Raw genomic sequence first — 14,401 nt, 5'->3', positions numbered from 1 at the left:
GCCGATTATTAGACTAAAATATTGAATATATATATTCTATAATATTGAAATATGACTGTTTTAGATAACAGTCGCCATGTTTGTAGTGGAGCTGTGATTTGCAAACTGTTTTTTACAAATTTTGCTTTCGACTTTCTTCCCGCCATTTATTTTGGTAAAATTCTGCCACACTGCCGATGTCTTTGACATGGATGGTAGAGGAGGACTCACTGTAAATGAAACGCTCAAAATAAAAATAAATATTCGGCAAACCACTGGACGTCGTATAACGTGGACGTTCTTCAATCTACCGTCTCTAGTGGGTTGGGTTAATCCAAAATAGTGAAAACAAGGGGGGTGTTCTCTGAAGACAGGCTGTTACCTGTGGAACGGGGGTACTCTGAAAACACCCCCATTAGCACTTGGTACGTGCCTCATGATGGAATTAACCATATATGAAATTAACGGAGCAAACAAATCGACCAATCAGAATTAATTTTTTGGTCAACCAACGCAATAGTCGACCAGTCGACTATGACTTTACAGCCCCAGAAAACAGCAATTAATGTTTGAGAAAGGGGTCCCTAAACTTTTTGCATGGTGCTTCTTTTCCGTCGTCTACTCCTAAATAGCATAAAGCAAACATTCAATACACTTACCGTAAAATGTTCCATCTTTAACTTCATGACTTCTGGAGATTAGCTCTTCTGACCCCTTTCTTATACACGGTAACTACATTTTCACTTCACATACTCTTTTAGACTTTTATATAGGAGTTATGTTCACGATTCGAACCAGAATACGTGATAACCTTGTTTAACATCAAAACATTTATTACATTAGTGGAAAATAAAAACGGACCTGGGCATCAATTGCGGCCAGTCAAAAGTCCCACGAGCCGTTTGTGCCTCACAGCAAAAGCATGTTAAACTAAAAGCAGTCTTCTTACAAAAGTTGTTACCTCATAACTATGACACACGGACAATAAAAATAAACAATATTTACGTGTTTACAAAAAAAAAAGTTGCACATGGCCACAATAAAATAGTTTAATTGATATGGCTTTTAAACATTTGGAAAAAGTCCTACGGGGCGATAAAAAGCACCTGAAATCAAATGAACGCAAAGAGTTGAAATCGCTACACATCCAAAATTGGTGACTTAGTGCTGAAGTCAGCAGTACCTTCACTGCAGTGCACTGTGCTTCTCTTGTTCATGACACCTGACTGAGGTGTTCCTGTCCATTTTGGCTCATTTTAAAAGGCACCTCACCCTTTAAAAATGAACAGACCTCTCGAGTGAATTTGTCTCGGTTGGGAGTGAAATGCACACTTCCAGGTGCTTCAACTCTGAAACTCAGTTTGTGGCATGTCCAGCAGCTGTTAAAAAGCCGGTGATTCGTCTACTTTTCATTCCACTGCGGCCGCCTGAGCAGAGGGTTTCGAGGCGTGCCGTCTCTGGGTTCAGCCGCCCAGGCTGGAGACGAAGGCTGCGACTGCTCCTCGTCTTCTGCCTCGCGGCGTTCATTTTTAAAGTCATCTGCTGAGCCGCTGTGATCGTCGGCGGGGGGGTGAAACTGACGCCGAGGACGCGGTACACGGCTGTCGCTGTAGGTGGAGTTTGTTCGGGACATGCCGGGACCTTTTCTGTCACTGCCTTTCCTGCTCTCATTAAGAACATCAACAGAGGTTACTTCTTTCAGGGTGTCCAGCCTGCGCAGGGGCATCATGGCTCCAGAGGAGGAGCGTTTGGGTTGGCTGAATCGAGAGCGGCGAGAGGGATAGGCCGCTTCTGACATAGTTTCCTGGTCGTCTGAGACGAGAAGAGAAAACAGCAAAATAATAAAACGATTAAAGGAGCTGGCTCGTGCTTCTCCACTACTACAATTATATTTAGTAGAAGTTCATTTAAAGAAAATCCCAAATGGTCATCTAGGAATTAGGAGGTTAATGTGGGCAGAGTTTAACCTCAAACTGTTACAGCCTCATGACATAGAACTGTGGCAGTCAATACAAACTTGTGCTGTGTGACAATTATTAAAAGCCACATTGCTTTCTTGCACATTTAATTCAATTTTATGATGATACATCAAATACATCAGCCTGAATTTTAGGGAAACAATGATGCACAAGATGCCCAGAATCCATCATCAAAGCATGATAACTTCTTTGTTTTACTTACCATAAGATAAATATACACCATTCACCAAACCATTCACAAGAAAACAACATTCACATTGTGATAAAGTCACGTGGTGTGAAATGGTGTTTTTCCCCAACCTTATGTTCAATTGATTGGAAAGTAAAAGGGGGTTTTGGATGTGTATTTTCAGGAGCTTACCTGTGAAACTCAGCCTTGTAGGAGGAAATCTGGAATCCAAACTCTTTCCAGCCGGAAGTGAAAAATACTTCTGTGACTTTGGCACCTAATGAGAAATATTGACAATAAAGTAAAGGAGTAAAGGAGAAAAAACAACTAAACACATTAGATAAAAAAACATCCTGACTCATTTTTCAATACTGCATGTCTGTAAGTAGCAAACATCCGGAATTAGCTGTTCATTCAGGTCAGGCATTATCAATCAAATGGAAGACAATCAGGTGAGAGTGAGTATTTAAAAACCAGGGATCTACCAAAGCCTAATATTCACAACATGTTTGTAGAAGCAGACAAAGGGATGATCCGAGGACCTCGAAAAAACATGTGTTGGTGCTCATTAAGATGAAAAAGATTATTTAACCATTAATAAAGCAGTTGGACGGTTTATAATCTAAGGACATTCAAGACATTTGCTGTCCTCCAAAAGAGTGGCTCTCACTTCAAGAGCAAGGAGTCTAAAAGTCTGTAAGGTCATAAACTTAATTTACAGGCGCTGTGAGACGCTCTCCAGCATAAGAATTTTATCCCATCTGTGAAACACGGTGATGTAGCATGATTTGGGTCAAGTTCACTGCATCTTGGGCAGGACAGCTCATCATTGTTGGTGGAAAAGTGGCTTCTTAATTATCCCATTAGACTGTGAAGGCAAATGTTTTGCCTTATTTATTTAACTATTCTACTTTTTCACATTGCGTGAAACTCAATGATGATATTATAAGTTATTTTTATGCAGAAATATAAAAAAAAATTCAGGGCTAAGAAATGATAGAGCACCACTTGTATCTACCAAATGCACTTAAATCCCACGGCCAAGCTTACCGATGACTGAAAACTACCAGGCCGGAGGCTTCGACGGATGCTGGCATGGCGTCTGATCAGAATCTCTTTGGTTTGGCTCTCATTGGGGAGGGCATGCTTGCTTGTGAATGCCACCGTCTAAACACAAAAAGTAAAGAGGGACAAGATTCAACTTCACACAAAAGTTGACTTTTAGAACAAAACGCCAACATTTTGGCTGTAATCTGTAGTTTTCATCACTGCAAACTTTAATGTCGGCATCATTTACTGGCCCACTGGAGATAAATAGACTGCTTAAGTGCTTTGAGAAGAGACAACATTCTTTGAAGCTCAGATTACTCAACCAAAACTGACCACACCTATCTGAGCAATAGGGACAATAATCTGTGTTTGGACTTTGCGAGCTGCCTCTCCAAACCTTATTCATGCAGCAAATCCACACCGTCTCCATCCTAAAACAGCTAAACACAATCGCTTATAAAAGGAAGCCATTGTTTCTTTCGAGACAGGCGTTATGAAACAAAAATGCAAATCTAGTATTTTGCCAGAGGCCACTGTTTTGCAGTTTGCTTTTTCATTTAATTTAATGTCATACATATACTCAAAAATAACAATTCAACCATACTATTAGAGGCAAGGACTCCGAAATCAAACCAGTGTGGCTTATCAGATACTTGGATTTGAAAAGGACTTCAAATTAAAAAAAAAAACGGAAACAGGCGAAACTTGCAAACAGAACTGTCAATATGTGAACAACTGACTTGGTAACAGGAGCCATTGAGATGATTGGATCAGCTGTCAACCCCAGCACTAAATCACATGTCCCCCTATTTGTCTAAACATCAAAGCAGAGAGCTCTTTAAAAGGATGATGTCATGTCACTAATGGAAAAGTACTGCCGGCCACAGCCTGCGGCTATGCAAAACAACGCCGGGTTTTAGTGTTTAGGGTGATCGTGTCTGAAGAATGCTCCGCTGGATATTTACGATCAATCTACTTCTCTTTTGTGTCAAATCAGGACGAAAAAGACATTCTGCTGCTTACAAAAAGTTTAAGATGTTTTTAATAACCATCCCTGAAGCCGAGAGGAAAAGGCTGAAAATCGTGTTATTTTAGAAGCACATACATTTTTTTTTTAACCCTCTTTTTAAAACATCACACCGCTAAATGCCTTGTGAGCTGCATAGTGTTCATCATGACAACATTTAAAATGTGAATGTATAAGAACAGTTATCTTAAGCGTGGGGGCAGAATAGTTTTTGCACATTATGGGCCAATTCTCAAAGAACCACTCGATCTAAATGATATCATCTGCCAAATTGTTTCTCTATGCATATTAAAACCATAACTAGCATCACCTCTGCTTTACTGCTCTCCCTTTACAGCCTTGCTGAAACACTCTTAAATGTTGGGCTCGAGTTGGAAACAACTAATAAGGTGGTGTTACTGTTTGATGAGCCTTTTTCCAGCTCTGCTAAGTCCCATTTTTGCCTTGAAAAGGTAATACGAGTGACTCCTTAGATTTGTTACACATGAAACCCTGGCTGTCTGACTCTATGTTTTATAGACAGTTGCTAGGCTACATGAGGAAAAAACAACAACAAAAAAAAAAACTGTATAAATGTTTAAGTTAAAAACTTGATTTTCACTGGAGGGGGTCTTTAAAAGAAGACATATTATAGAGGCTTGTACGTTTCTATAGGCCTGTCTTATACATCTAAAATCAAGCACATACAATGTCTCCCCTCGAAAATGTCAAGAATAAGGCAGCACAAAATGGATATATTACAAAACAAAAGCTTAAAAGCTGTACCTAAGCAAAGTTCTTGAATAAACGTGCCATTACTTTCCACCAAAGGTACTCGATAAAGACGCAAAGTAATGAAAAAAGCCTAAAGCTGAACATTGATCTCACCCGTTGCCTGATCTTGTACATGTTCTTGGACAGGATGTCGTGCATCTTGGTCAGGTCAGCAGCCAGCAACATTTTCTTGGGTTTAGCAGGGTCTTTCTTTTCCTCACTAAAAACCAATATCAAGAGAATGCAAATGTTACCAAAAGACCAAACAGACAATCGGGAGGCTGTGTGACCCAGGATCAAGGTTTCATACTTGAGAGAGACGATGGACGGAGCAGCACTGATGTCTCCGGACACCGTGTCCAGGATCTCCATGGCATTCTGCAGCTCCAGCTTCTTGTACAAAGCCACAATACTGGACTCAGACCTGCTGTCTCGGATGAGGATCTTGCGCAGGATTCGATTGTTGAACTTCATAAACCTGAAATTGGGAGACAGACGCCACCAATTAAGGCAAAGTTTTTGGGAAACATGTGTGAAGGGTCCTCCATCCTCATGGCTTTGCAAGCAGATACAGTAGATTTGAAATGGTAATCATCAGGTTTGAGACCTGAGAGAAAGGAAAGTATTATTCTTAAGTTTCTTGCAAACATGGAAACAGCAATAATACTCTTACACTAACCTCTCTGTGACATCCAACTCCACTCCATTTCATTTCATTTCTACTAAAATATGTTGATAAACATATCACAACTGTATGACTTTGCTGTTATTTTAAGGTTTTTATAGAACTGGTTCACAGTAGTCACATATATTTGGTAAGTCACATATGTCATGTGTTTGTTCTGAACAGCTGCTGCTAGCTTACTTTCCTGGCATGTAGTCAGTACATCATAGTTTATCCTAAATCCTAAATCCTAAAGTGTCTGGATTATATCTCTAACCAGGTGTAACCAAACACTTCCATCTTCTCTGATGATGATCCGCTGGCTTGCATTGCAGCTATCTGCACCTCCTGGTTCATTCCGAGATTTTTTTTTGCATTTAGCCTTGCCGTTCTCATGTTTGAAAGGTTCAGCAGTGAAAAATAATAAATAGCAAGAATGATGTGACCAGAAACTATTAAACTGTCAAACTATTTGTAAGGTTAAGATTAGCATCCAATCTAATAGTTTCAGTTTCTTTATTCTGAGTGCAATGTGCCAAATTAAACACACACCCTGACTGCCTTGTATGTAAATGTCATTTTAAAATGTGTTTTGACAGGTTACATAAAACTTAGGATCTACAGTTCGAGACTTGAGGAACCTGTCTCACAAGACCGTTAGTAAGCTGTCAGCAAATCTAAGAGGAAGAGAAGGATGCCGAAAGCGTTCTAAGAGGGAAAACTGAAACAGGGACAGGTGTGGAGGATGGCCTCTGATCTAGTTTTCTCATTGCCCTGCGTTGTATCGCAGCTGTGTTGAGCTCAGGCTAAAACAAACCACCTTCTATCTCTCAGCAAAGCAGTGAAAAAAAAAAGAAAAAACACTTGCAATGAGGCAGAGCAGACTGCTCATGAGTCCTTAAAGTTGTTGGCTTCATTCAGAGATCACAGGATGTTCGATTTATAAATATTTCATTATATAAATCATATAATTTGACTTTTGTTTTGATTGTTGTTTGCATTCATTTTATTTGCTGTGGCCACAATGTTGTACAATGCTATGAACCAATCAAATCGCAAGAATTCAACTATACTCCAACGATATCTCGCACATAGATCTACTTACACACAGCACAGGTATGAAGCAAAAGTGTGTCAGAAACAGCACTTTAACCACATCAGGGGTGTGTACTGGGAAACTGATGAGCATATAGAAGTCAGTATGAAGAACTGAGGAAGTAAAACATGTCAAACCTTAGGAAGAAAAGCATGTGTTAGTGCGGAAGCTGCACATGACAACAAAGTCTGATTAACAGTCAACAGTAGCAGCAAACAAAACCTCAAAGAAGGAAACGAAGAGCAGGTTAACTCAAACTTTTCCATTTGCACTGAAGCGTTCTCTCTTTGGTTGTGTTTGTACGAATCATTAAGCAGTGGGTAGTCTGGAATATAATGAACAAAGTAACCAACTTACAGGCTACTTATGAGTGTTTGGAAGCACCAGCTGTGTGCTACATGCTAACTAGTGCCTTTTTTAGGCAGAATGACACCAGAGAATACAAAACTCTTACTTGTCTTTCCAGTAGAAGTGACTCCACTGTCCACAGAGATCCTCTATGCCCGCTATGGTGTGCTCCATCAGCTGATAGTAGGTGAGAGTAGTTAGCCCTTCTGTCAGGTGAAATATACTGACCACAACATGTACATCAATCTGTGTCATACCCTGCAGTGAACCTCCACATTGATGGTGTCGAGGTTGCGGTTGGTTCTGCGGACATTGATGAATTCAATCAGAGGTCGGATGCTGATGCCCTACAGAGAAGTCAGAAAAGCAAATTCTTTTTTTTTTCTTGTTCGGCAGAGAAACACCCGAGTAGTGACAGCTTTGGTCTGACAGTCAGCACGCCTACATGCACAGCTGAGTCGAGCTATGATCAAAGCTTGGCTTGGCCATTTATAACTGGTCCACCCTCCTTGTCAGAGCATACGTAAATACGAATGGAACCGAGTTACTGGCGTTATTATGCAAGACGCCACAAAGGTTCAGACGGTGTGAGAAAATACTGAAAACATTCCGCCCCTTCTAACTTTCTCTGTAAGAGGTCATCGTACATGTAAGTACAGTCGAATTCACTGTGTCGGATGCTGTCTTGAATGGTGACTTTGTCAGATGACGCTGCGGTTATATAATCTGGAGAACAACAGCATGGGCATGCTTTGATACGTAGTCTTAATGGTCTGATTCAGTCCCAATGTCTGACACGTTAAGTCGTTTGACAAAAGGAACAGAAACACATGAATAAGAGCAGCTTTATTGGGAACTGGGCTGTACTAATATATACTTACGCTTTACAATTTGTACAACGGTGGAACTTCAGAGTATATGCAGAGCAACTGGGCCCATTTGATTTGGTTTACGAGCAGGAGTGATTAAATTCCCAGCAGCCTTATCATGTGTGTCAGTTTAGCTTTGGATAGCTCGTTTTCTTACGATGTTGTTGACTGTATGTTTACTGTATGCAAATCTGTTTTTTTAACCAGACTAATACAATCATATTTTTTAATTTAAGATAAATAGTATCAAGTAAACATGCTAACTGACTTGGAAAGCATGAGCATTAAATATAAAACCTATACCAATTTTGAGCTGCTCCATAAGGAAGGTGTTACGCTCAGAGCTTACAAGTGAATCACGACACAATATGTCAGCAATCTGTTCTTGTGGACTCAGAAGGCAGATGGCCAAAACTTCTGAGAACAATCCAAACATAACCAAGTAAATAATGTCATACCTGAAGAAAGACAGTGAAGATGATGATGGCAATGGTGGCAGTGACAAAGAGCGGCTTGCGGTTAATGTTGTCAGGAAGTGTGAAGGCCAAAGCGAATGAAATTGCACCTCGCAGACCTCCGTATGCCAGACCAAACTGATCTTTCATGTTGAAGGGGATGGTGCGGAAAGGGTTAATGATCTGAGTCAGCACCAAAACACCTGAGAGAGTAGGGTGGAAAAATGTCAGAGGTTAGGGTTAGTTAGAGGTTGACTCGTTAACAAAGAATAAAATTACATTTTATGACCATTCTGGGCAACTTCACACACATGTAAAAAAGAAATTTTTGCACCGTTTCAGTTATAAGTCCACAGCAGGAAGCTATTTAGCTTAAATATCATACATCTGCATGCTCCTCCAACCTGCTGGGTACAGTGAGCTTCCAACTGTTGATTATTCACCGACCTCACACAACCCCACCTTAATAAAAACCTTTGAGACTCCTGTTTGCTCTTGCATCAACCATCAACAGAGCAATGCAAGTCAAACTAAACGAGCTCCGAACATGACTTGCATACCAGCTGCCCTCTTCTTACCCAGACCTCTCCATACAAAAGCGAACAGCAATGTGAAGAGGATGTAGGCCGAGTTCCACTCGTGTTCAGTTGTTATGGTGACGACACCCAGGAAGAAGAAGATGAGGGTTTCCGAGATGGAGCCGAGCATCTTGACCACGTGTCGGATGGTTGTACAGGAACGCTGGGAAACGTTCTCCTCCACATAGTACTTCATGGTGAGAGCACAGGTTACGATGCTGCAGGAGCACACAGACACAGAGGGCATTGTGGTGCGTTTTTGCTTTAGCTAAACCGTCTCCTATTTAGAGAATTAATGCAACTTGTAAAAATTCTTATGTTTGCTCACGCCATGATGGATGAGATGGCAAAAAGCTCCGCCACCAGGTAGGCCATGTAGCTGTACATGAAAATGAAGAGTGGCTCGATTTCGCGGACCTTGGACGTGAATCTCGTTGTGAAGGCAGCCACAAAACCAAACAAGATCCCAAAGCCCATCCCGCCAAGTCCCACCACGAAGAACCTCGCCACTCCCAAGAACACGTCCACAGGCTCCACCACCGGCATCTCTGCCACGAAGTTGAACATGCTGTACAACACCTAAAAACAGGCAAAGACATTTTTAGCATTATGCATCACATTCCACACAGAGGTCACGGGTGGGGTCACGAGCCATGGTCTCTAACACCGATTCAGATAAGAGGGATTCATTGAAATATTTACTCTGCACTGTCTGCTATGTGATGATCTCATTTCAACAACCACCTTGAGTGAGTCATGAAACAGAAGGATTTGTCATTCATCGTAGATTGGCTTTGAACTCAAAGGTTTACTAAAAAAACTGTAGCATTTGTCTGTCTCCAGGGGTCATTTGAATTTTTCTAAAGGCTTAAGTATGTGTGTCAGTTATTAAGTTGTTAAGAAACAAAACTATTTGACAGCTTCTCTGGATTTTTATCTGTTTCAAGCGATTTCTTTCCACGAAGCCAAGCTGGCTTACCAACTTCCTGTTTTATACAGGAAAAACAGACATTGAGTCACTTTAAACTGTGGGATACAACTTGTTGGTAACATGATGACCGATTACCGTTTTAACCTTTGACATTGTTGGCGACATAACTGGTCCTGACCCTGGCTTCCTGCGCATATTGCATCTTATAAAAGCTTCTGTGTGGGCCACTCCTGGGCAAATATTTGCCATCACCCTCTGCATCAGCTCCACTACTGTGTACTAAACAAGAAAGGTCCCCACCCCAATGCACAGACCAGTTTTATGTAGGTGGGTTGGTCAAGTGTTGGAGCGCAAAATGAAGAGAACAACGGGGGAAATTTGAGAGTGAGCTCACTTCACTGGAGTATCAGATGATGATGTGTGTCGACTCCTCCCACGCAACCAAAGGTACAAGTAACTGTGAATTCAGAAACCGGTTTGGCAGAATCTGAGTAAACAGGCTCTGAATGTGGCATGGCTCTTTACTGTGGACACACTTGTTTCATATTTCTAACATTCCCTTGGTTTATTTCTAATTCCACTTAGAAATATTGCTGGCGCACAGACAGTATGTTCACATACATGCACACTAATGTAGAAAAGAAGAGAAACGAATTGGAAAATCTCAAACGAAACCTGAGCTGAAAGTCAACAATGGATCCGTTTGGGTGTCAGTTGTTTGAATGGAACAGATCTAAAAGTTGTTCAAAAGCCACCTATCATTCCTTTATATTTAGCTTTCTTGAAATCTTTTACAGTGGTCTTGAGCAGCGGTTCTCCAGGCTTTCTGATGGTCTTTCAACGCTTTTCTTTGGCAGCTTTTTTGCCCATTTTCAGTCCGGTCTTTGTACCCGACCATGTTCATGTGGGAGGAATGTGGGCTTTTTTTGTTGCTCAAACCACTTAACACGGACCTTTGAATCTTTCAAACAGAAAAAAAAAAAAGGTACCCAAGTCAAGGGATAAACCAGCGTTGTGTCTATACATAAGAGACAACTTAGCAAAGAGCTCATTTAAAATAGTAAATCTGAGCACTTTGATCCTAGCTGCTTGTCACATTGACGCATCTTGGAAGAAAAAAACGCCACCATAACACAGTTTGACAGGTGAAAAAGATTTTTTTGCACCAACAATGAGATTTCCACAGAGCTCTAAGCTGAAAAAAATTGGGATATCTCGCAGTGGTGCGAAGTGTGTTCTTAAACATTTGAGGAAACTAAAGAACCATCCACAATAGATGAACAGTATTTAAAAGTGATTTTCTTAAGAATTAGAAAAAAAACCCGAGAGATACATATTTCAGTTGATCCATCTACTGTTCACTGAAGCCTCATCAGAAATTAAAGGGTGGCTGTCAAGAAGCCATTCTTAATCAAGGGAAACGGGGAGAAAAGGCTGAGGTATGCCAAATACCACAAGAACTGGACTGAAAATCCATGACAAACAGGTCTTATGGAGTGAGGAATCCTCCCCAGAACCCAGATCTCAACATCACTGAAGCAGTGTGGGATCCTCCTGACAGAGAATGGAATGAAAGGAAGCCAACATCCAAAGAACAGCTTCGAAATGTTCAAGAAATTACATGAAAGCTTGTCTAAGAGGGTTCAGGCCGTGTTGAAGAATAAAGGTGGTCACAATAAATTTTGATTTTCAAGCTCGTAGGAATTATACAAACTGTTTTGTCTTATATGATGCATTTCCATTTATGTTTGCATATATTCTTTAAAAATAAAAAATTAAATCCTGACTCGTTAACCATTTTTCTGGAAAAATCTATGAAGGAATGAGAAGTGGCAGTTCTTTAGATGTGTTAGAATAATCCCATTAGACATAAAGCTTGTTGAAGGACAAATGCTGTTTGCTAAATTCCCAAACCTGTTGAAATCAACTCACCTTCTCTCTCCACATGCTGGATGAGGCACAACTGCTCTGATAGCGAGGGTCGATTTGTCAATAAAGTAAATACACAGCAGCTTACGGTTGCACTTTCCTCATTGCGCCCCATGTTTTCATACCAAACAGTAGCTCAGAAGTACATAAAGCAAGCCAACGCGTCGCAGCAGGCCTCAGCAGTAAAGGTCACTCCAAGTGTGTGCGTACCTAAAAGTTAGACTAAAAACTCACACAAACCCTGGAACACTCTGCCAGAGCCAACTCACCACAGTGACAGCATCATTGAAGAGGCATTCCCCAAATACCACGATGTAGAGCTGCTCATTCACCGACACGTCCTCAAACACACTGAGCACGGCCACGGGGTCCACCGCTGAGATGATGGCAGCAAACAGCAGGTTCTCCTGGAGGTTTATGTCCTGCACGCCGAAAGCCTCAATCTGGCATATGGCAAACAGAGACATGCCGATGCCAATGCTGTTCCACAGGGTCCCTACCACTGCAAACCACAACACCTGCACACACAGGAACATTTGTTTTTGTTTTTCTTATCAATTAGCATTGGGGCAGGATGTGCAATCTATTTCAGGAAATTGTGACAGTTTTGAAGCGTACAGTGCCAACATTCTCAAAGAAAGGCCTGGAGGGCATGAAGTAGCCCGAGTCGAGGACAATTGGGGGCAGCATGTAAAGGAAGAAAACGTTGCTGGTGAGCACTGCAGGGGGCTCCTCGTTGACCGAGTGCATGATGGCACCCACAATCAGACCAATGCTGATGAGAAGGCATGACTCGGGCACCCAGATGGTGATCTTGTGGTACACGTGGAAACCTGAAAAAGGAGAAAACATAAGGGATTGATTCCAAAACAGTACCACGGAAGATGAGAAACTTCTTGGCTACAAAGAGTTTATGAAATTACCACAGGTAATGCAAACAATAACCTAGGTTTGGATTCCAACTCACCCACTTGGATTAACAGTATATTCAACTTACCAATTTTTGCAAATGACGCAAGCAGTATCCATAATGTGATCTCAAAGGGTATCTGTATTCTTGCATAATCCATTGTAAACACTGGCAAATTTGCTTTTTCGGCTTCTGGGTAGGCCTGGGGTCCATTATCAGGCTTAATCGGAGGTAAAATCGTGACACTGACGGTTGGTTTTGGTGGGATTTCTCCTCTGGAGCCATGGAGAAGACTTACAAATACGCAAACAAAGAGCAGGACAGTCGCACGTCTTATAAAGATTAAATCCATAGTGCACAAAAATCGCTGTCCCTAATATGCAAAATCCGACGTCGTTGAGGTACGGTATAATTAATCCATCATATATCACAGAAGACGAAAATCTACTCCAATCAGGACGTCCGCAGGGTCTCTTCCAAAGTTGACAGTTTTAAGTTTCTCGCATATTCTTGAGCCAACTTGTTAACAGAATCCTCCAACAATGATGTCAGGGACAGATTTTCTCCCGAGCCGATGGACGTCGTCTGGATCTTTTCAAACTAAGGCAGAACACACCTGCGCTTTACCTGACAGAAGTTCCGATACTGGCAGGGCGCGGTCACGAGTCGCGCTCTCATTGGATGTCACCCAAAGGGTGGCACTTATTGTGTTTCTGCACCATTCAGGAGACACTGAGGAGTTTCGGTGACTCTGACTCAAAAGTTTCAACTTTCACTTAGAAATCACCTGGATCTGATGCGCACCGCAGGAGAGGCAAAGCGCATCAAATAACTTTAAAATGAATAAATAAAAAATCAGGAAAGTTGGTGGACATCAAATAGGAGATAAATGTAATATGTTTGAGACTGAACGCCTATAAAAACTGATGTATTTGCTTTAAGTATGCTTTAAGAATTATGAATAAACTGATACATCAATTTTGCGTCAGTCCATCACTGATTGAGTCTCTCGTCAGCATCAACAAGTGAATTGAAAATGTTATTTTCTTACTGGCATACAAAGATTTGCTCGGATGGGTTAGGGTCTACATTAAAAAAGACCTCTCACAAAAACAGTGAGGCGCACTGAAAGTGAAGCACATACAAAACAAAGTGCCTTCTTTAGTTGTGTAACATAGAACCTGAGAGGAATGACACAGAAAAGCTTGACGACTCACAACAGAAACGTGGTCATTGTTTCAGATGAGCACACATGAGGTAAATGCATGTTCAATTGATGTCCTGAACCTGTTTTACCACTTGTCTGAATTTACATATGGACAGGAAGTAGCAGTGAAAATATCAGCTGACCTCTAGATCCTCTTTGGAACAGCACCTGAGCCTGCTCCTCTCCCTGTTTAATGCCAGAAACTGACAATAAGTTATGAGAACAGCAACTTAAACTAGACTCCCATTACTATTACATTACTATATACCACAGGCCTGGTATCACAAATTTGCCAGAAGTCCAATTATTTTGCTTTTGTGACACCTTAACTAAACCAAAGAGTGGCAAGTAAAGTTCAACGATGAGAAAATGTTCTCTCGGCCATGAAATTAGTTAACACTGATTATTTGTCTACACTGGAGAAACCGAAGCTTTCTGATGCACTGAATCAATATGA

At 41.2% G+C, this 14,401-nt stretch overlaps 2 protein-coding genes across 2 annotated transcripts in view; both read right to left on the bottom strand.

Annotated features, from left to right (window-relative positions):
- coa5 (cytochrome C oxidase assembly factor 5) overlaps positions 1 to 14,401 on the bottom strand; it is a 186,872-nt gene that overhangs the window by 132,178 nt on the left and 40,293 nt on the right. The gene's annotated exons all lie outside the window — the stretch shown is intronic.
- Positions 1,142 to 13,400, bottom strand: slc9a2 (solute carrier family 9 member 2). The gene is made up of 13 exons (XM_072396721.1): positions 12,825 to 13,400; positions 12,446 to 12,660; positions 12,097 to 12,345; positions 9,296 to 9,546; positions 8,968 to 9,185; positions 8,393 to 8,592; positions 7,323 to 7,412; positions 7,172 to 7,242; positions 5,268 to 5,435; positions 5,072 to 5,177; positions 3,166 to 3,294; positions 2,320 to 2,395; positions 1,142 to 1,791 (listed from the first exon to the last, which is right to left on the bottom strand). Exons 1-13 carry the CDS (start codon positions 13,087 to 13,089, stop codon positions 1,382 to 1,384), a joined length of 2,448 nt encoding a protein of 815 aa, XP_072252822.1. The 5' UTR covers positions 13,090 to 13,400; the 3' UTR covers positions 1,142 to 1,381.

The sequence above is a fragment of the Leuresthes tenuis genome, unplaced genomic scaffold (assembly GCF_036924035.1).
Source record: "Leuresthes tenuis unplaced genomic scaffold, fLeuTen1.0.hap1 SCAF_12, whole genome shotgun sequence".
NCBI lineage: Eukaryota > Metazoa > Chordata > Actinopteri > Atheriniformes > Atherinopsidae > Leuresthes > Leuresthes tenuis.
This window is presented reverse-complemented; position numbering and strand designations above follow the sequence as displayed.

Excerpts from the sequence above, each read along its gene's own strand:
- slc9a2 (XM_072396721.1), bottom strand. The coding sequence starts at position 13,089 with ATGGATTTAATCTTTATAAGACGTGCGACTGTCCTGCTCTTTGTTTGC. Across the intron at positions 9,186-9,295 it reads GCCATCTCATCCATCATGGC|CATCGTAACCTGTGCTCTCA; the intron begins GTGAGCAAACAT and ends GTGCTCCTGCAG. Across the intron at positions 2,396-3,165 it reads AGTCATCGGTAAGCTTGGCC|TCACAGAAGTATTTTTCACT; the intron begins GTGGGATTTAAG and ends TAGGTGCCAAAG.